The sequence below is a fragment of the Manis javanica genome, chromosome 6 (assembly GCF_040802235.1).
Source record: "Manis javanica isolate MJ-LG chromosome 6, MJ_LKY, whole genome shotgun sequence".
Classification (NCBI taxonomy): Eukaryota; Metazoa; Chordata; class Mammalia; order Pholidota; family Manidae; genus Manis; species Manis javanica.
In genome coordinates, this window is record NC_133161.1 from 97,072,715 (window position 1) to 97,096,370 (window position 23,656).

The 23,656-nt window shown below is 41.3% G+C and overlaps 1 protein-coding gene across 5 annotated transcripts in view; it reads left to right on the forward strand.

Moving 5' to 3' along the window:
• Positions 1-23,656, forward strand: part of HECW1 (HECT, C2 and WW domain containing E3 ubiquitin protein ligase 1) — a 394,788-nt gene that overhangs the window by 302,809 nt on the left and 68,323 nt on the right. For all 5 annotated transcript variants that reach the window (XM_073239079.1, XM_073239081.1, XM_073239080.1 and 2 more), the window contains 4 exons: positions 2,071-2,213; positions 5,048-5,169; positions 7,118-7,303; positions 20,470-20,604. In XM_073239079.1, the coding sequence (XP_073095180.1) occupies positions 2,071-2,213; positions 5,048-5,169; positions 7,118-7,303; positions 20,470-20,604 (586 nt within the window). The remainder of the gene's footprint in view (positions 1-2,070; positions 2,214-5,047; positions 5,170-7,117; positions 7,304-20,469; positions 20,605-23,656) is intronic.

Genomic DNA, 23,656 nt, shown 5'->3' on the forward strand with positions numbered 1-23,656 from the left:
AACCTAGATGTAGATAACATTACCTGAAAAACTTGGTACAAGTGCAGACTTCAGTTTTGCCTTGATAGCCAAAATTATAATCATCATCCAGAGGATTCTCTTTCAAGTAGCCTGGAGACCACACTTGAGAAGAAAAGTCCTCTTCAAAGCCAAGGTGACTGGCCTTCGGAAACTCTGCCACTGTGGACCGTCTCTGTGTAACAGTGTGGCCCATGTTGGGCTGTGCTTGGAGACCTCATTGTTCGCTGCTACCTGGACACTCACCTCCTACTCTTCTTCACACCTCCTCCACCCCCACAGCTCTTTCCTGGGCACAAGAGCCATATGGCAACATTCTCCTGGACTTGTCATGTGCATGACCTTAAAGACCTCCAAATCAATGTCCAAATCCACTCCTGAAACTCCCCTCTGCTCCCCACCCACCCACCCACCTCCTACGTGCTCTCTTCCAGGATTGACACTTCCACTTTCCACCCACCCGGTTTGAACTTCACAATTGTCTCCACCCTGTTCTTCAACCCCCATATCCAGCCAGGCCCCAAATCCCATTGAGCCTACATACAAAAATCATTGCAAATTCTGCTGCTAAATATCTCTTGAATTCAGCCTCTTCTCCCTTTGCCCTGTGCTTTGAGGAAAAGGGAAGCTGAAAAAGTCATGTGCCTCAGTAGGCTCAGACATTAGGCAAAAGAATGGGGGTTGGGAGGCTGGGGTGTCAGAAGCAGAGCAGAGTCAAGAGAAGTAAGACAGCCAGACATATGCCTGCAAAATAGAATGGTTTAGACAGAGCAGGCTATCAAGGGAGGTTTAAGACATTTCTGTGAGTCTTTTGAGGACAGATGTAGGAGATCTTGGTATCTCTGCAGTGTGGGGGTGCTTCTCTCCCCTGGCAGCATGCTCCAGAGCCAGTGTGATCCACCACCCCGGTCTGGGCCCACACCTGTACCACCTCCCGCCTGGCTGTTGCAGTGCCCCAGACTCTGCGCTCTCCTCCAGTGCCTGTACCTCTGGACAGGGGTCACCATTCTCTGTATCACTGAACTGTCTCTTCCAGCAGCTGCCCAGCTACCCGGTGGTACTCAAAGCTGGTCCCATGATCAGCAGCATCAGTGTGACCTGGGAACTAACTGTAAACCACCCCCAGGCCTGCAGAGTCTAAGACTCTAAGTGGGGCCGGCACATGATTCTGACACAGCTCAGGTTGGAGAAGCTGTGCTTGGAGGGTAACGTGCAGATTGCTGCCAGTCCGTCCCGCTCAATGCTGCTCCCCAGCAATTTCACACTTAACCTCAAAATGAAAGTACCTTAGGTGCTTCCCCGTCTGCATCCCCTCACCTCTTTCACGTCTAGCTTTTCCACATTGCTAGAGCCCCTCCCCTCTTTGCTCTGTCTTGACTGTGTGTGTTCAGAGGGTGATTTCATACTCTAGTCTCCTTTTTGATCTGAAAGTCTAGCACACAGCCTAGGCACACTGGAAGATTTAGTAAATAATTAGTAAGTACCCAGCAAGGTGACTGCCTGGCTGATGGCCTGGCCAGTCCCCACCCTGGGAAGAAAAATCAAAGAAGCCCCCCAGTGACCGGGAAACCTGTATCTGTCTGCCAGCTTGCTGCTGCTGTGTGATATCTCCACAACCTGCCAGTCATACCCATTAACTGCCAAATAAAAACATGTAAGAGTATGATACTAGTTTGTAGACTTCATACCATAACATAGAAGTAATTTGATAGCTTAGTTGTAATGTTTTAAGTTGCTTCCTACCCCATTATTTTAGGTTTAGCCCAATTTGGTCTCGTGCAGGGCAGAGGTGGTTTTTCACGGGTAGCTACTGTTCGGGTTGATATTTTTAAAGACACCATGCTCTAAACTCATCATAGATTACAAATCAAAACGAAGTCAGATCCTCCAGAGACGCTTGTCTTGCTCATTGTTTTGAGTATCCTTTGGGAATTTTAAGCATTTCTCTCCTGACATTCAAGACAATTCTCTACACGTGTCCCCAGTTATCTGCTGCAGAGCATCAGCCAACAAACAAAAGTTAACTCCATCTTTCCATTTTCTGATGCAAAGGTATCAGAATATTCAGAGAACCATTGCAACAGAGAGGACTGAAGAAGATGCTGGCAGCCAAAGTTGTGAGCAAATCCCCGCAGGAGGCAGCAGTGGAGGTGGTGGGAGTGACTCAGAGGCTGAATCGTCTCAGTCAAGCTTAGGTATGGAAGGAGGGGTCCCCAGACTTCTGGGGTATCGGCCAGTGTCTGTGTGACAGAGGATGTGAGCCCCTCTCCTACCTTGTGGGATGGCACTGCGCCTCAGGGTAAAAAGGGTCAAGGAGTGGATGAGGTTAGGGTGGAGGAGAAAGAGGTCTGGCGCCAGCAGCATGAAACAAACAAGTTTCCCACCAGGAACGTAAATGGGAAGTGAATTCACAGTGGAGAGAACTTGTACATTGAGGCAGTTTTTTCAGTGGCTGAATCATTTCTTGTTAAGTACATTTGTTGGTGTCCTAAGGATTTGCCACTTATAGATAACCATAGAATAAATATTCACAGTTGACTTCAAAGGGGCCACATGCCAACACTAAGAATAATTACTTGTTTGCATTGAGAATTAAATACAATCTCCCTGGGGGAGGAACCCGTGAATAAAGAGGTTTTCCGGGGGCTTATGGTTTGGCACTCTGCCTGAGAGCCTTTTTACCAAATACTGTAGGTGAGGCATCCCCCAGGAGGCTGGCATTCATTTCTTCCAATTTGCCTGAGTGAAACTCAGATGAGAGTGTTCAAAAGGCACAGGAGGTGGGCTTCTGCTTTTTAGATCTGTAATAACCTAAGATTATCACAGTGACATCCTAGTAATCCACTTCTTTTTCAATGGGAAATGCTGGCTGACTGAAAGCTCAGAGAACAGGCTGAGCAAGCAGGCACACGTTCCCAGCCCTGCTGGGCTCCGCTCTTTCCTGCACTGTGCAGAGTGGCATTCGCAGGCAGTCTTTACTTGCCTTTAACACACGTGCCCCAGCAGTTGTGATGGCCTCTGTCCTGTTCGTTTTACCAGATATACCAACTGAACTGACAGTTAGGTTTTTTTATTAATAATTTGTCTGTTTGGCCTCTGAGAAAGATGTGGTAATAAAACATGGTGAAAGAAGGGACAGGAAATTTATTTCTGGATTTGGTATTAGATCCATTGGCATCTGCTGTGTAACAAACCACCTCAAAGCTTATTAGCTTAAACTCGTAGTGTTGCATTTTTCCCACAGTCCTGCAGGTGGGCCATGAGCTGAGCTCTGCTGGGCCATTCGTCAGGTGCCCCTGCTCTCAGGCACACATCTTGAGCTATCAAATCAGCCTCGGCTGGCTGGTCTGAGGTGGCCTCAGTTGCCGCAGCTTGTCCTACACTGTGACTCCTCATCAGATCAGTGTAACTCCTGGTACTATCACTATGACTCCCAGTCCTACACTATGACTCCTGGTCCCACACTGTGACACCTGGTCCCACACTGTGACACTTGGCCCCACACTGACACCTGGCCTCACACTGACACCTGGCCCCACACTGACACCTGGTCCCACACTGTGACACCTGGTCCCACACCAACACCTGGTCTCACACTGTGACACCTGGTCCCACACTGACACCCGGCCCAACACTGACACCTAGCCCCACACTGTGACACCTGGTCCCATGCTGTGACACCTGGTCCTATGCTATGACACCCATACCCACACCGACACCTGGTCTCATACTGTGACACCTGGCCCCACACTGACACCTGGTCTCATAGTGTGACACCTGGCCACACACTGTGACACCTGGTCCCACACTGACACCTGGCCCAACACTGACACCTGGCCCCACACTGTGACACCTGGCTCCACACCAACACCTGGTCTCACACTGTGACACCTGGTCCCACACTGACACCTGGTCTCACACTGTGACACCTGGTGGCACACTGACATCTGGTCCCACACTGTGACACCTGGCCCCACCCTGACACCTGGTCCCACACTGTGACACCTGGTCCCATGCTGTGACACCTGGCCCCACAATGACACCTGGTCTCACACTGTGACACCTGGTCCCACAATGACACCTGGTCCCACACTGTGACACGAGACCCCACACTGACACCTGGTCCCATCCTATGACACTTAGCCCCACACTGACACCTGGTCCCACACTGTGACACCTGGCCACACACTGTGACACCTGGCCACACACTGACACCTGACCAAACACTGTGACACCTGGTCCCACACTGACACCTGGTCTCACACTGTGGCACCTGGCCCCACACTGACACCTGGTCCCACACTGACACCTGGCCACACACTGTGGCACCTGGTCCCACACTGACACCTGGTTCCACACTGTGACACCTGGCCACACACTGACACCTGGTCCCACACTGTGACACCTGGCCACACACTGACACCTGGCCCCACACTGTGACACTTGGCCCCACAGTGACACCTGGTTCCACACTGTGACACCTGGCCACACACTGACACCTGACCAAACACTGTGACACCTGGTCCCACACTGACACCTGGCCTCACACTGTGGCACCTGGCCCCACACTGACACCTGGTTCCACACTGTGACACCTGGCCACACACTGACACCTGGTCCCACACTGTGACACCTGGCCACACACTGACACCTGGCCCCACACTGTGACACTTGGCCCCACACTGACACCTGGTCCCACACTGTGACACCTGGCCACACATTGACACCTGGTCCCACACTGTGACACTTGTTCCCACACTGACACCTGGCCATACAATGACACCTAGCCCCACACTGTGACATCTGGCCCCACACTGTGACTATTGGTCCATATCGTAACTCCTGGTCCCCCACGTGACTGCTGGTCCTATACTGTGACTACTGGTCTTGCACTGTGACATCTGGTATTCAAAACGACATTTGCTCCAGCTGTCTGGTGAAGGCATGTGTTATGTGGGGAGAGAAGTGTACTGTATTTGAAACAACTTTTTTTCCAGTGCATCCAGTTTCTTTGCTTCACTTCTTCCAGATCTGAGGAGAGAAGGGTCACTTTCTCCAGTGACCTCACAAAAAATCACCTTGCTGCTGCAGTCCCCAGCGGTCAAGTTCATCACCAACCCCGAGTTCTTCACTGTGCTGCATGCCAATTATGTGAGTGCTCCGTAATGCACAGGGAGCCTGCCTGGCTTCCATCAAGACCCAAAACACAGCTTTGCAAAGTGGTTTGATAGATTAAAGATGGTAGCACTTTAACCCAGGCAAGAAAAGGGACCAAAAAAAAAAAAACAGCTCAGGCCACCCTTTTTTAAATCTGTGAGTCTCCCCAGAAGGAGAAAAGCTGGATCTGGGAAGGCTGTTTCCCCTTACAGGTGTTCATTAGCTCCACAAGTGTTAATATCAGTGAAAGTGGTTTGGAAATAAATGTTTTCATTATTGCTCAATTTCTGAAAGAGCAAGATCATGAAGTGACAGATTTCCTTCAGCCTGAATCATTTCATTAAAGAAATTTAAATGTATATAATTTCAATTATCATGCTTACGTTACACATTAACATATAGTTACCCAGGCAGTTTTTTCATTTCTTTTTTTTGTGGTATTTTCAAGAAAGCAATGACATGATATTACTCTGCTCATTAGTTCTCTCATTTGACAGACGTTTTCTGTGCTTCAGGCTCAGATCTGGGTGCTGGTGTCCCAAAGACAGATCAGGGTGAGACCGAAAGCAGGAGCTCCCTGTTTTGTGGAGCAGCAGACATCTGAAAAGGCCAGGCTAATGGGACAGGACACGGCCTGCCCGCTGCAGACCCAGGAGATGGAGCAGTGGGTCGCTTCCCCGAGGAAGTGGCTGGGAGGGGCCTGGGGCTGGGTCCTTCATGGCTGGCCTGTGGGGACAGGTAGAGGTGGGAGGAGCGGTGGAGAATGAATATCAGAACACCTGGTAAGTCATGAAGAGGAGCCTCGATTGACTTCAGCGGCAGTGGAAGACAGCAGCAGTCTCAGGCATTGGTGTTACAAGACCAGGGTGTTAGATAGGTGTGTTCTCGGACAGGACTGAAGGAGAGACAGAGGGGGCTGAGACTAGAAGCTGAGTGCAATGCTGCAGTGAGAACCAATCAAGGCCTGCCCTACGGAAGGGGCTGGGAGCATTGGAATGAACAGCTCAGTTCAGGAGCTATTTCTGCACAGAATTAGTAGTGCCTGGGACTGCTGTGATGGGGGATGGTGGGAAATGAGGACTCAGGGAAGTCCAGGTCCTTTCTGCTTTGGGCACCTGAGTTAGATGGCGTCTCCACTACGCGGTGCAGTGCGCTGACTGGGTGATGGAGGTTGTGGCGGGAGAGGAGACCAGTTTTCAGTTTTTAGCAGATTATATTTGAGAAACCTCTGGGACCTTCAGTGGTTAGACCCAGAGCAGCATCCCGCAGTGCAGAGGTGAATCACAGAGGGGGACAAGGATGCCAGATACCAATGCCCTCGGCCCCAGGCCCCTCTGGCCGAAGCAGCTCTGCTCTCACCACACATGCACCAGCCCCATGCACCATAAAAGTGTCATTTGGCACAATTAGAACTCCGAAAACTCTTCTTTCTCCTTCCCTATCCCCTCCACACATAAAAGTTTCTACATGGGATTCAAAGGAGTGACAGACCTCTGAAGTCCAGCCTTAAGTCCCCAGGTACCGTAAGTTAATGCTCCCTGTTATAGACAGATAAGAGGAGTGAGGATAGACCTGGCAGTCAGAGAGGAGCCAAGAAGGAGAGAAAGGAGCTGAAGGGTAAAGGGAGACTCCAGAGAGCCCCCTGGGAGGAGAAGGGAGGGAGGGAGGGAGGAGGGGACAGCCTTGGAGATTTGCTTGGAGGCAAACAGTGTGGGAGGCTGCCTAGCAGCAGGAAAGCTGGGATTGTAACAGCTCTGCATGTGTTTAAGGTGTGCATTTAATTTTTGAGCAAGATCTCTGCCGCTGAGGCGCCCCTCTCAAGACTCACAATAAATCGCTGTGTAACAGTCACGCTCCAGCATGTCAAGGTACTCAACGTGTACTCCGTCTGTTTTTCCTAATGCCCTGCTCCCTGCCCCCACTGGCCCTAACCCCATCTCAGAGTGCCTACCGAGTCTTCACCAGTAGCACCTGCTTAAAGCACATGATTCTCAAAGTCCGGAGGGACGCACGCAATTTTGAGCGCTACCAGCACAACCGGGACTTGGTGAACTTCATCAACATGTTCGCAGACACACGGCTCGAACTGCCCCGGGGCTGGGAGATCAAAACGGACCAGCAGGGAAAGGTGAGTGTGACTGACATGTGGACCTTTTGCCAAGTGGGCTCTTTCCCCAAAGAGAGGACCGTGAGAAAGAGAGGAGAGAGGCTGACAAGCACAGGGAAGCCTGGTCGCAGGGCTGTGCCGTGGTCCTCAGAGCAGGGGCGGGGCAGCTGTGCAGCAGGTTTCTGCCCTGAGCCAGGCAGGATATTTAGCAGCATCCCTGCCTCTGCCCACCGATGCCAAAAGCACACCTACCAGGTTGTGACATTGGAGGGCAGAATGTGCCCAGTTGAGAACTACTGTCTACATCTTTTAAATTTAGGTTTGAAACTTGAAACCTATTGTTTTACCTTCTTAGCTCACTCTCAGGGAATGGAATTACTCATTAAATGGGAGTAACATTATTAGAGTCCTCGTTGTGATTGCCCTAGTAAGATTTTGGTTCTCATTAAAACAGCCTGGCAAACAGGGACAGTGGGTATTGGGCCCATGCGACGTTACTGGCTTACATTGTGCCTTTATGTGACCTGAACCAATACCAGTCTTTTCGAGCAATGTTTTAAAAGTCTAGCTCAGTTTGCTAAAGCAACCATGTTTTTTTCTTAATCACCATCAGTCACCTCAGTGTATTTATAGGATTGGCCAAACAATTTACTAAAGATTTGTCCCTGTGTAATCTTGTATTACTTTGATAGAGAGACTCCCTTCCCCTCCTCTCCCCTGAGAGACTCAAACCCCTACCCCACAACCCCCTTCAGGTGCCTCAGACCCTGACTTTCTGTGTGAAGAAAGACCGTGTCCACAACACAAGTCCATTGGTCTAGCAGATCTCTGTGACCTGCACCTCTGTGGGTGCAGGTGAACAGCAGACATGCCACATGGAGCCCCAGAGCAGCCACAGCCAGAAGCTGCTGCCCAGGACCTTCTCTTTTACTGGACATGGCCTCCCCTGGGAGAATGACAGGGATTTGTACCGTGAGGACTTGGTGGTATGTGTGAGGGTGGGAAATGAAGCCTGAGCTGGAACAGACAGCAAAGGAGCATCTAGGTAGAGCTGGAATTCTCCTGCCTCCTCTCCACGGTCTGTGGTGGCCACATCTACCAAGATGCCAAGGGGTGCCACCATGAATCAACAACAAGGAAGGCAGCGCTTACTGGGCACAAGCACACACACAGGCAAGTGGCTTGTTTGGCCCTGGCATTCCAGGACTGCAGCTCTCCCGTAAGGATGCCAACAGCAGGGGCTCCAGTGGGATGCCAGAGAGGCCCCCAAATGCTCAGCCCTGATGCTCTGTGGTATGTGCAGGCCTCCGTCCTCACAGCAGCAGGGAAGCACAGTAGCTGAGATGTCCCCCAAGAGTTTTAGTCATTTTGAAATGCCCATTAGGCAATTTTCTCCCCAATTCTGTTTAGTGAGATAGCATCATATACAAGACAGAAAAAAGTCTGAATCTGAAATGAGATTTTCTTTCAGTTATACACACACAGTGGTGTTTCCAATCCCTTATTAATTAAAACACACATAAAACTCACAGTTTGTAGACAGTTTCAAAGTGATATACAAGTATGTAATTGCTGTGGGAAAGTAGCCTTAAATTTGAAATGTGTTATCACAATCCACACAGTAGAAACGGACAACGGAGGAGAGAGTACAACCAGGGGTAGAAGGCATGGACATGGATAAGCCCATCCCATTCTAAATGTGAGACCTGGGCAGGTCACCTCCCCTCTCTGAACCTCACCTTATTTACCATAAAGTAGCCATAATGGTGCCTGCCTTCATGGCTTATAAGAAGATATGAAAGGTTAAGTTAATGTGGGAATCCATGATAATGTAGGAGATTAGAATATCTGCTGTTCTTGCTCTTAATGCTGTAGGAATGTCCCCAAAAATCCAAGATCACGACTGGCAACTGAGGGGAAATAAAAGTATACATCATTGCTAATGCAATGGGAATAGATTGGGAAAAACATTTCTGGACTATATTCTCCAGGCTCAGTTCTCTAACCTGGAAAGAACGTGCCATCCAGGAGACTGGTTTGAGAACACCACTCAGTGAATGGTGTGCTGATAGCTCTCTAAGCAAAAGCCATCTTCGGAGGTGGCCAGAGCACGTCCCACGACATCATGTTCTTGTTCCTTCTTGCTGTATTGACACATTCAGAGATAACAGCCTTCACTTTTACTGTGCACTGTGGGAGGAACAGAAGGACTGGGGCCATCCTCCCAAAGGGGCACAGACACTGAGCTCTGAGAGCTGTGCCTCTTCAGGAGCACTGGAGCAGTGAACAAAATGGCTTCCGACTCATATGTTACCTTGGAATTCTGAGAAAGGACACAGTCTCCCACCTGACTTGGGTAAAGACTATGTGTGGGCCTTGGGTGGGTTCCAGGGAGAGCCAAGCAGAATGTTTATCATCCAGAGAGGTACAGAGAGGGAGCCACTGTGGGAGGTGGGACAGGTGACATCTATCTGTGGCAGGCATGAGACGGAGGCGGCCTCTGCTCTGCTAAGGAATGAACACATAATGACACAATGATGAAGGAATCCATCTTTATCCAAGGAAATTCACATCTTAGAGGATAATTTTCTTCAGAAAATAGAAAATTTAAAAGATTCCTGCTTATCACCGACAAGATGGCTTAGGAGTACATGATTCGTATTAAGCAAGAAGAAACAACGAACAGAAAAGAAGCTGAGAGGAAGCCGTATGATCTGGCAATACCACTTCTGAGGATATATCCAAAAGAATCGAGATCAAAATCTTGAAGAGACAGCTGTATGCCCATGTTCCCTGCAGCCTTATCCACAAGAGCCAAGATCTGGAAGCAACCTAGATGTCTGCTGAAGGATGAATGGGTAAAGAAAATGTGGTACAGACATACAATAGAATATTATTCAGCCTTTAGAAAAAAAGGAAATTCTGACACATGCTACAACATGGGTAAAGGTGGAGGACACTGTGTTAAGTGAAATTAGTCACAGGACAAGCACTGCATGATTCCACTTATATGAGAACCTGAAACACTCGAACTCATAGAAACAGAGAATGGTGGTGGCCCAGGGCTGGGGGTGGAGGGAGCAGAGAGCTTCTGTTCCACGGCTGTGGAGTTTCAGTTGTACAAGATGAATAAATGCTAGAGATCTGCTGCACAGTCTTGTGCTATAGTTAGCAATACTGTGCTGTACACTTAAAAACTGGCTAGAAAGTAAATCTCATGGTAAGTGTTCTTACTACCATTTAAGAGAAAAGAAAAGAAAGTGGGATGAAACTAAACATTTCAAGATTGCAAGGAAAAACAACATGTATAACATAGGGATAAAGAGAGCAGAACTGACATGATATGAACATGGAAACAGTTGCCAAAGCAGAGGAAGGAATAAGACTGTACACAGTGAAGAATAGGTTTATAAAAATGCAAAAGCTGAAAAAAAGAAAAAAATAGCTCTTCTCAGTGAGGTCTACCCTAATCATCCAGTTTAATGCCAAAATCCTCCCCCAAGATCCCTAACCCATGTGCTCCACCATATAATTTACATATTCGGTGTTTGCTGTTTGAACTCTTTTTCCTGTCATAATTTTAAGATCCTCAGGAGCAGGGCTCTTTGCTTGCTTATTGATGAAACCCCAAAGGCCTAGAATAGTGCCTGGTGGATAGATGGCCCTCAATAAATCTCTGTTGAGTGAATGACTTATAGGTGTTCCTGAAGTAAAAGCCAGAATAATAGGTACAATACCAATAATTAAATATTAAAGATAAATATTTAAATTATTAACTGTTGAAAGTAAATCTGTTCTTAAATGGTTCGGGTAGGCAGATTAATTCACAGACTACTATAACTCACTGAGTTATACTAAAGTTAATTCAATTCCACATCTATACATACTGTGGAATGTCTTTAAATAGAGATTTTAAAAATCTTATCAATATACATCCATGATAATAGAAAAGCTACCAACTAAAGAGTAAAAATCAGACAAACTTCAAGTTTCCCATCCATAAAACTGAACTGTAGAAATCCACAGTGCAGTGATTACAGGTTATTAATGAGGAAAGTTTGTAGCCCAATAATCCCATATCCGAATTATTATCATTCCAGTGTGAAGACCCTAGCAAACAACCGCATGTATTTCGTTGCTTAGGGGAGATGTCAGAACTCCCCTACTCTCTTATCCATCCTAAAAAAATAAAAACACCAAAGCCATCCTTCAGATAGCTCACAAATGAAGCAGAACAGGAAATCAGTAATGGGAAATCATAATATAAAAAGACTATGGAGGTATTATAATTAATCAAATACATAAATACAAATACCTGCTATTAAAATGCTTTAAAATATATTAGAAAAGTCTCAATAAAATATGAGAATATATGTATGGTTTTAAAAATGGAGTAATTGTGTAAGAACAAACTGGATCAGTATCCCCAGACTTGAATAAAAAAGATGAGAGAGTGGGAAGAGGGTGGGTGTGCAGGGCAAGCAGGGCAGGTAGTTCTGCTAATTTCCTATTTAGGTGGAAGGAGAGTCAGATTGGAAAATCTGAAAAACCAAAGGTTAAGTATAGTTATTTGGCAAACTAAAAAACTTTGTACCAGTGAAAGCAAGATTTTTTTCTTTTGAATTCCTACAAACAAAATAAAATTCACATGGCTAAACACCAAAAAGTCCACAAAGAAGCAAAGAAAATGGAAATAATAAAATTAAGATAACAAAACTAAAGCCCAGCATAATAGTCATGGCAGTAGGTGGAAATAAGATAAACTTACATGCCAAAAGGAAAATGCTTTTTGATTTAGTAACAAACAGATCCAGTTTATTAAAAGACAAACCTAAGAAATGCTTCAGTAAATTTAAAAATAAAAGAATAAATATTGATCTACTGTGAGAACAATAATAGAAAAATCAGTGGTGGTGTTTTAATATCATGCAAAAGAGAGTTCAAATCCAGAATCATTAAGTGGGGTCAAAGGAAGATTTTATATTAATCAATGGCACAATGAAAATAAAGATACAATAACCATATATCCCATGAACCAAATAACATCAGAGCATTATATAAAGAAAACTGAAAAAAGAAATATGAAAGGAAATGAAAGAAATTCAGTCATCATAGGAAAAGGTGTTTTGTATCCATCAGTTTGGAAGATTAAATAGACAAAATAAGCGAGAATTTGAATAATAAAATTTCCTGTTAATGAAACATATATTAATTCTTTTGTTACAATAGAACTCATACAGACCTTAGTTATATACAACTTTTGTCATTATACCTCAATAAAGGTGTAAAAAATAAACCCTACATGAATGGATAAACAAAATATTTTATATACTTACAATGGAATATTATTCGTCCTTAAAAAGGAAGGAAATTCTGACACATGCTACAACATGGATGAAGCTTGAAAGCATTATGCTGAGAGAAATAAGTTTGACACAAAAGGACAAATACTAAATCTCATATGAAATATCTAAAGTAGTCAAATTCATAGAGGCAGAAAGTAGAATAGAGCTTACCAGGGCCTGGGAAAAAGAGGGAATAAGGAGTTCTTATTTAATGAGCACAGATTTTTCAGTCCAGGAGATGAAGAGGTGAGAGTTGCACAATGAGAATGTACTTAATGCCACTTAATTATACACTTTAAAATGGCAAATTTTATGTTATGCACATCTTATCACAATTTTTTTTAAAAAGAAAAAAGCTTATAACTTCTTTTTAAGATCCTGTGGAACATTTTTAGTAATGACATTCTGCAACTCAATGAAAACACAACAGAAAATATTCAGGTTACATTCTATGGCTATAAGCAATAGAGCTATATTTTAAATAATGAATTTAAGCACAATTATCTAAAATAAAATCATTCCCAGCTGGATATTCAAAACAATGTTCTAAATGACTATTGGGTTTTAAATAAAATTAAAACTTAGAAGTCATTGAGCAGTTACTAAAAATGCATGTGAGAAGCACTTAATAAAACATGCAATATAGAAAGGCTGTACTCAAAGGATTAGCAACATTGATTCTTATTGTCAAACAAGGAAAAAGATTTTTAAAATCTTCCAAATCAATAACTTACAGAAGATTAAAACAACAACAGTAATTAAATCAGAAATTTATATCAAGATATATTTAGAAAAAATAAATGAAAGGCCAGAAATGAATAAGACATAAAACAATAAAAGAAATAAATATGAATTGTTTTTAGAAGAGAAATAAATCAATCTAAGGAAAATAGTAAAGAAAACTAAGAAATGAGATATAACAACATCTCATACAAAGGAGGCAGAAAGAAGAAAAAATGCATATATAGTTATATAAATATCTAAGATCAAAGTTAGAAAATCTAGAAGAATAGGTAACTTAAAACACATATATAAGTGATAAAAATTGAAAAGAGAAATACAAAAAATTGAATAGATGTATGGGGTAAGCTGGAAAATGCATCAGTGAATTACTTGCCTAGTCCCTAGTAGATATCTATGATCTACTCCAAAATGTAGGAAGAAAAGAAAATTTCATAGTTCATTTTATGAAGCAGTCATAACTTTACTAATGAAACCAGACAAAAAGCAAAAACTTGATACAAATTTTAGTACATCCATAGCCTGGAATATTACTCAGTAGTAAAAAAGAATGACCTCATGATGCATGAAACTTAGATGAACCTCAAATGAATTATGTTCAGTGAAAAAAGGCAATCCCAAAAGATTATCCATTGTATGATTCCAATTATATAATTTCTTGAAGTGACAAAATTAAGAAAATGGAGAACAGATTACATGGGGTAGGAGTTAGAGGTGGGGTGGGGTGAAGGAATAAGGGAGGGAGGAGGCAAGTTGGTTATAGAACACAGTACGGAGGGTCCTTGAGACAGAATGTTCAGTACCTTGACTGTGCTGGTGGATATGTGAACCTGCACATATGATAAAATTGTGTAAAACTAAACATGCATAGAGATGAGTACATGCAAAACTAAGGAGCTCTGATTGAAAAAAAGAAAATGTAGGCAAATTCACTTGAGTTCCAAAAATCTCATATTAAAGAATGAGGTTGAATTAGTATATTAAGAGAATGACCTACAACAATTAGATAGATTACCTCTGAAAAATGTAGGGTCACATACTAGTAAATAAATTATCTCTAGTATTTTAACCAATAGTTAATATGAAGAATTCCTGTAGATCATTTTAAGAAATTCTAGAAAAGTACTTCATAAAAATTAACAGACATTTATGTTTTAAAAATAAGGTGAAGCTTTAGTAAATTAGGAATATAAATGTTTTCATGACATAATGCAGCCTCCCTTAATATAATGAACCACATCTTATTTTATAACTGGACCTTAGCAGTTTTCCTATTAAATTTTTAATTAGACAAGATTGTAGCTGCCACATCTTATTTAACATCATTCTAAAAGTTCTTCCTAGTATAAAAGAAAGGTGGTAAAAGATAAAAGAGCCCTTGTAAAGACAATATCATTGTCATCTGCAAGTTAAGATCAAAGAGGATTTATACCAAAAAGGGTAGTTTACTCTATAGAAGCATTTAATGTGGTGAACAGACACAAGCTAAATATACCAATAATAGCTTTCCTAGATACCAGCAATGATGGGTTACAAATACTACAGGAAAAGAAGTATTCAGAATAGCAACAGACAATATCACATATCTATAAACTATCTTAACCAAAAGTATGTGTCTTTCAGGGAAAAAATCTACAAAATTTTACTGAGAAAAAAAATCATCAACAGAGTAATTTTATGTTCAGAAATGGGAAATGGATACACTCTCATAAGAATGAATTCTCTTTAAAATCATTTGTAGTCTTAAGGTTTCTAAACAAAATGCCAATGGAACTATTTTGGAAAATAATAAAATTAATATTGGTTCATCTGGAAAAATAAAATATGCAGGGAAGAATACCTAAGAACTTTAGAAAAAATAAATAATGAGAAGAAACTTACCCTCTAGATATTAACCATTAGAACATTGAAAATCCCACAGACCTTTGGAACAGATAAAATATTCCTGAATCTATTCCTTATAAGATATTTATGTGTGATACACAGAAGTTATGTGTAATAAAACAGTAGGAATTGGAAAAATATGCACTTGGAGAGAGAAATCAAATTACACCTTAACATCTAAGTTTCAGGAACAACCCACCAAAAAAAAGCTAGAAAAATACAATTAAGCATTTAACTGACCTCTAGATTAAGTGATTAAGAGATTTGAATACATAGGAATGTATAAAATTCTGTGTATTAGAAAACAAAGCACAAAAATAAAAAGCAGTTTGAAGCAGATGAGTAACTAAGCACATTTATAAATAAAGAAAACCTTAATATCCCAACAATAAAAAAGGGAACAAAGTAGACAACACTCAGATGGAGAAACTGACCATTAAACCTGTGAGAAAATCTTTAGCTTTCCTTGTAAGGTATAATTCATCAATATTTACCATTCAACATTTCTAAGATTTCTTTCAAATACTCAGCCTTTGTAAAGTCCATGAAGGGTTCACAGACTTAGGTAACATAATAAATCTTTATAGTTCTCATGTTTTTTTTTATCTCAACTATTTAGTTTGTTAATATGCATCAATAAACATAAATATTTTCTTTAATTATTAACCCAGTAATTAACTCAAATTATAGGAATTAATACTAAGATATTACCACATATGCAAAATATAAGGAACCAACTTAACTGTAATTTTTAAACTTCTAGGCATACAGTTAAATAATAAATTTATCTGTAATAGTTATTAGCTTATACTTGTATGTTTAAATTCTCACATAAACATATTGATAAATGTTGGGCTTTTTCTACTCACATTTTTCCTTATTCAGATTTTACTCATATTTTTTATATCACCAGAATCATTTTTTGGGCCATCAACACAGTTTTTCAAGACACATCATCTTCAGTCACATCCAAGTTATTGGACATACAACCCCTTTTGAATCTGCATATAATGCTTTCCTGAAAAACTATATTGCAAGCCACAATATGGATTCATATGCTATTAAGAGAGTTATTTATCTTTGCCCTGCAAGGGAGTGAGGATATTTTGGTTTTGGCTTTCAATAAAGAAACCACTTTCAATATGATTTTTTATAGCTCTCTTTAAAAGACTTGTCTACAATGACATCTAATACTTGAAATAAAAAGCTCATACTTCCAAAGAATAACTTTTAAATCTGTATAAAATTTCTTTGAATACTTCTGTCATGTGACATCTGAAAATATCTGAAATGAGTATTTATTGAAGTCACTTAAAGTGAATATATCTTATCCAATCATTATATTTTGTTTAAGAAAGAGTATTTGAAAGACTGTTTTGTAGTACAAAATATTTTGTGAGAAAAAAGTGTTAATTTTCTCTTTTATGAGAGAATTTTAGATGTAAAGAATAACTTTTGTCAAGAAATAGAAAATAGGAACAGACCAATTACTAGCAATGAAATTGAAATGGTAATCAAATTTCCCAACAAACAAAATTCCAGGACCAGATAAATTCACAGAAGAATGCTGCCAAACCATTAAAGAATACTTAATACCTATGTTTCTCACACTATTCCAAAAAATTAAAGAGGAAGGAAGGCTTCCAAGTCCATTCTCTGAGGCCAGCATAATCTTGATACTAAAACCAGACAAAGACACTACCAAAAAAAGAAAATACAGACCAATGTCCATGATGAACATACATGCAAAATCCTTCACAAATGTTAGCAACCCAAATTCAAAAGTACATTAAAAGCATCATCCACTTATGATCAAGTGGGAGTTATTCCAAGAATGCAAGGATGGTTCAATATCTACAAATCAATCAATGTAATACAGCATTTTAGCAAAAGGAAGGATGAAAAACATATGATATCAATAAATGCTGAAAAATCATTAGATAAAATTCATCCATTCATGGTAAAAACTCTCAACAAAGTTGGTATAGAGGGAATGTATCTCAACACAATAAAGGACATGTATAATAAACCAATAGCTAACAACATATTCAATGTAAAAAACTGAAAGCTTTTCCTCTAAGATCAGGAACAAAACAAGGATGCCCACTCTCACTACTTTTATTCAACATTGTACTGGAAGTCCTAGCAGAGCAATCAGACAAGAAATAGGAATAAAAGGCATCCAAATTGGTAAGAAGAAGTAAAATTGTCACTATTTGAAACTGACATGATACTGTATATTGAAAATGCTAAAGACTCCACCACAAACTACTAGAATTAATAAGTGAATTCAGTGATGTTGCCTGATATAAAACCAATATACAGATATCTGTTGCATTTCTATATACAAACAACAAACTAGCAGAAAAAGAAATTAAGCAAACAATCCCACTTACAATTTCATCAAAAAGAATAAAATACCTAGGAATAAATCCAACCAAGATAGTGAAAGACCTGTACTCTGAAAACTACAAGACTCTGATGAAAGAAATTGAAGATGACATAAAAAATGGAAAGCCACCCCATACTCATGAACACAAATTAATATTGCTAAAATGGCCATATTGCTAAAAGCAATTTGCAGATTCAATGCATTACCAATATCAGTGACATTTTTCACAGAATTCAAACAAAGAATCCTAAAATGTATATGGAGCCAAAAGACTCCAAATAGCCAAAATAATTTTGAGAAAAGAACAAAGCTGGGGTATCATGCTCCCTGATTTCAAACTGTACTACAAAGCTACAGTAATCAAAACAATATGGTACTGGCACAAAAATAGACACATAGATCAATGGAACAAAATAGCCCAGAAATAAATCCCTGCTCATATTATCAGTTCATATGTGACAAAGGAGGAAGGAATATACAATGGGGATAAGACAGTCTCTTCAATAAATAGTGTTATGAAAACTGGACAGCTACATGCAAAAGAATGAAATTGGATCACTGTCTTATACCATATACAAAAATAAACTTGAAATGGATAAAGACCTAAATAAAAAACCTGAAACCATAAAACTACTAGAAGAAAACATAGGCAATAAACTCTTGAGCCTTGGCATTAGTAATTTTTTTTCTGGATATCTTTCCCCAGGCAAGGGAAACAAAAGCAAAAACAAACAAGTGGGACTACATCAAACTCATAAGTTTCTGCACAGCAAAGGTAACCATCAACACAATGAAATGGTAGCCTACTGTATAGCAGAATATATTTGCAAATTATATATCTGCTAATGGGCTAATACCCAAGTATATAAATAACTCACACAACTCAAAAAAAATAAGTAATCTGATTTAAAAATGGACAGAGGAACTGAATAGTCATTTTTCCAAAGAAGAAATACAGATACCTGAAAAGATATTCAACATCACTAATCATCAGGGAAATGCAAATCAAAACCACAATCACATATCACCTCACATCAGTCAGAATGGCTAATATCAATGAGACAAGAAATAACAAGCATTGGCAAGGATGTGGAGAAAAGGGAGCCCTCATACACTGTTGGTGGGATGGCAAATTGGTGCAGCCACTACGGAAAGCAGTATGGAGGTTTCTCAAAAACCTGAAAATAGAAATATCATATGACTCAGAAATCCCACTTCTGGGAATTTACCCAAAGAAAGAATCAGTAGTTTGAAAAGATATATGCAGTTCTATGTTTATTGCAGCATTATTTACAATAGCCAAGTTATGGAAGCAACCTAAGTGTCCATCAGTAGATAAATAGGTAAAGAATATGTACTGTATATACTCAGACATAAAAAAGAAGAAATCTTACTATTTGTGACAATGTGGGTGGAACCATATACAATGTGGAGGGTATTTTGCTAAGTAAAATAAGTCATACAAAGAAAAACAAATACCATATGATTCAATGTATATGTAGATTCTAAACAACAAAATAAATGAATGAACAAACAAAAACAAAACAAAAAACTCATAGACATAAAGAATAGACTGGTGGGTGCTATGGGAGGAGTGGGATGGGGATTTGGACAATGTAGGTAAATGAGATAAAAAGATACAAATTTCCAGTTATAAAATAAATTATCCATAAGGATGAAAGCACAGCATAGGGAGCATAGTCATTGATGTGATTTCTTTTTTTTTTTTTGATGTGATTTCTTTATTGACATGAGGTAACTACACTTATGGTGGTGAGCCTAATTTAATAACATACATAATTGTTGAATCACTATTTTATACATCTGAAACCAATATAATATTGTATTAACTATATGTCAGTTTTAAAAAGGGGAAAAAATAATACCTTGTCATATAGTGGAACATGTACAGTAATCAGACATGATGCAAAGATTTATATGCAAGAGTATTTATAGAAGCATTATTTTAAAACAGTAAAAAAGTTAAATGTCCAGTGATAGAAGATACTAAAATTATTATGCATCCATCAAACTGAATACCCCATACACTTATTAAAATTCTGTGTTAAAATAATAATTAATAATAAGAAAAATGCTCCTAAAAATAGGTGAAAAAAATCTTATAACAAAATTATAGGTACTGATGTGGAGAAAATATGCATATGTTTGTATATTTGCATAGGAAAAGAAAAAACTGGGAAAAAGATCAAAGTATTTTGATGATTACTTTTCAGATTGTTATATTTAAGATGATTTTAGTTAACTGCTTCCTACTTTATTATCCTTTTAAAGTTTTTTCTTAGGCTGTATTAATTCTATTATCAAAAAAAGAGCATTGATTTTATAAATGCTCTACAAATTATTAATTACAGTATTATTTTATCTTTGCAATTTTTATTGAAATATTGATATACAATATTTTATTGGTTTCCGAGTACAGCATAGTGATTTGTCGATTGTCTGCATTACTTCATGCTAACCATGTTAAGTATAGTTATCATCTGTCACCATACAAAGATATTACACTATTATTTGCTGTATTACTTTTATCCACCAAAGGCTTGATTTCTCTTATTTTCCCTGTTGAATAAAGTGTTTGATCACTACTCTATAACTCCACAGTGTAAAACATTTATCAATGGCTTGTGCTGCTTCATTCATTGAGCAAACAGATGTATGGTGCCCCAATCTCCCATCCAGTTTTGAGTAGACAAAAAAGAGGGGTAGAAACAGACATGACCGAGCCCCATAGCAACCCCTTACATTACTGACTTCATATTTGCTCATTATCATGCAGTGTGCTTTCTTTACTGGTCTGTCTGCAGTCTTTCTTCGTGGACCACAACAGTCGAGCTACCACTTTCATTGACCCCCGAATCCCCCTTCAGAACGGTCGCCTTCCCAATCATCTGACACACCGACAGCATCTCCAGAGGCTCCGAAGTTACAGCGCTGGCGAGGTAACACTCCCCGCTCCCCGACCCACCGTTCCCAGGTCCAAGGCCCTGCCTCTTCCGGTGGGGCCAGGGCTTCTTCTAGGTGGCCGCGATCTAGGGCTGTCTGCTGCTCAAGGGGCCAAGCCATACCCACGCTGTTCTGTAGAAGAATGAATGGTGACTCGGGAACACCCACTCAGCTCCCTGGGCCCATCTTCTCATTGCCGTCCTTCTGTCTTCCCTTTTGCCCTACAAAATGGCCACTAAACTGAAGGAAACTAGAAAGGCAGTAGCAGGAGATCCTACTTAGGGCTGGAGCTGTGCTCCCTGAGGTCTACCAGTCCCATGTGATTTTTTAAAAGATCATGGAACTGTTCTGCCCTGTATGACTGACTTTAAACTTGGGCCTCTCCGTTGATCTTGGAGAAGACATCAATAATGTATACAAGGACTAACAACTGGGGGAAACCAGCAGGGCTGCATGAATGTTCTGTCCCATCCTATAATGCGCTTTTCCCTGGTTCTTGTCCTCTTCTCCCACTTACAGTGACCTTCTGCTGAACTGTGGCAGGCTGTCACCGTTTTTAAGCATCATGTTCATTGCCCTTCCAAATTACTGTCACTACGTCCTACACCCTTTCCTACCCTCTTTTGTCAAACCCAAACTCAAAACATAGCTCTTTCCTGCTTCCAATCAGCTCCTGACATTAGGAGCAAATCCCATTTTATGTCCTGACATTTCCCAGTTCATAGACATCATCAGGATCTCAGGAGATGTGGTTGGATTACAGTGAGGTAGAAAATGAAAAAAAGTGTGGGAAGAAAAAAAAAACGTATGTGGCCCCCACAGAGAGTCCTTCCAGGGAGAACCACCATGGACATCTCAGGAAAAACTGGGAAAATAATGATCTACCTGACAGCTTCCAGAGAGCAAACAGAAGCCTCACAGGAAGAGCCTGTCGGTGTATCAGCACCAGTTTTAAGGGAAGCCTCGTGTACAAAAACAATTCTTCAGGGAATCATCTGTATACTTGGAGAGACTTAGCTGTTTCCAGCCAAGAGCACTCATGGCTTAATGGCGTGGGTTAATGTGATAAATGAATTTTTCTTTCATGGGGTCATCTTAGGTATCATTGTTTTAGGACATTGCTGAAAGCATGCTAGCTGTTTCTTTCTGCATATAACATCCCCAAGAGTTATATGGATATCAGGACATCCCAGGTACCAGGCACTCAGCAGCAGACAGGCTCGCTGGCCACAGAAAGCAGTGCCCACACTTCCCAGCTCAACACGCATAGTCACCCTCTCTGGAAGTACTTTTCTAACACTTCGGAAAGTACAAGGGGTATTGTCTGAGATGACAGTGGATAAATTCAAAGTTCTGCATCAACTTGAAATATGCCATTTTCATTTGTTCAAAATGGTCAATCTTTAATACTGCTTAGGCAATTTCAGTATTAATAGAGAATAAGTACATATGTTCAAAGAAGCTTAATACTACAGACAGATTCACTATCATTGAAATAAAAATGTAGATCCCTCAATGTAAGATGAACCCCCCAAAGATATAGGTACTTACATTTATAAGAAATAAACCTGAAAATACCAATATGCAAACTGTTCTGTTGAAAGAACAAGATGGAGATCATGAGTGCCACATGCATTCTCTATTCCAAAACATGCATTCAATGTGATTGAATCACCCCCACACAGTTACACTGAGTATCAACATTAATGATCAAGTGCCACCTGCATTGGCCAAGAAAAACTCACGTATAATGACAAAAGAGCATAAGTGTGCATCAGCCACCCGTAGGCTTCCTAATTCATCTGCTCTCCAACTGGCTCTGTTCATCAGGTCCTCAAACCTCCCCCCTCCCTCGCCCCCCACCCCTCACAACCCCCCTCACCCACTTCCCCACCCCCCACCCCCGCTCCCATACCTCTTCCCATCCTCTGTGCTGGTAGCCTGGCTTTTACACAAGGGGAAATCAAGAAAAGCAACAGAGTGCAAAGCTGGAAGGCAGAGGATATCTGATCCGGAGGCAGCATATCAGAGAAAGCAAAGACCTGGTTCCTCCTACCTCAAAAGCACGCAGCCTAGGGGAGGAGGAGACAGGAGCACCCTGGCACACAAACAGAGAGGAGTCGGTGGGAAATGCTCATCACGTTTGCTCTACTGTGATTGTGCTCAACAAACATCAATTAAATGCATGACCTGTTGTGAGCACTGAGAATGCAAACAAATATGAGATAGGATCTCTGCCTTGGAGAAGTTTGTGTTCTGTTTTTGCAGCCACACCAGAAATACACACGGAATTAAGTAGCAAGAGAAATTAGGATATGATTGAGTACCAAGAGAGATGTTAGGACAAGTGCCACAGAATTCGAAAGAGGCCAAGGAAAGGTGTCTTTTAAAATAAGGTACTAGACCTAGACCTAGAAAAATGGAAACTCTAGCTAGGGGCATGGGAAGAGAGCAAGGGCAGCCCCACAGAGCACGGCGCTGGTGAAGGTGCGGCAGCAGGGTTGGGAACGTTCTGCTGGAAGACGAGGAGTAGTTCAGTGCAGCTAAAATGCCCCGTGGAAGAGTTGAGACTTCTTATGAATTCATTGAATGAAAATGATAAGAGTAACGGCCAAGAACAGGAGGGACTGTGGCAGAGTGGGATGTGAGAGAGAAAGGCCCATGAGAAGCCACTGAAGGTATCAGGCGATGAGGCCCTAAGAGACAGAAAACAAGGGAGCCCCTGTGGGAAGGGGCCTCAGGGGAACCGAGCAGTACTGAAGAAGGAGTCCCACAGAGGACTTCTCCACAGAGGAGCTGTGTGTCAGTACGCCTGCCTCCCCTTTCTGGAGCCTCCGTGTTCTTGTCAGCAAATTAAGACAAGGGGACCAGATGGCCACCACCCCCAGTTCGGGCTCCGGGGTCCTCAGAGCCTGTGATCTTGAGCCACAGTCCCATTAACAACACTTAAGTTACAATGGAATATTCGTCATAAAAAAGGATGAAATCCTGCCATTTGCGACAACATGCATGGACCTGGAGGGCATTATGCCAGGTGAAATAAATCAG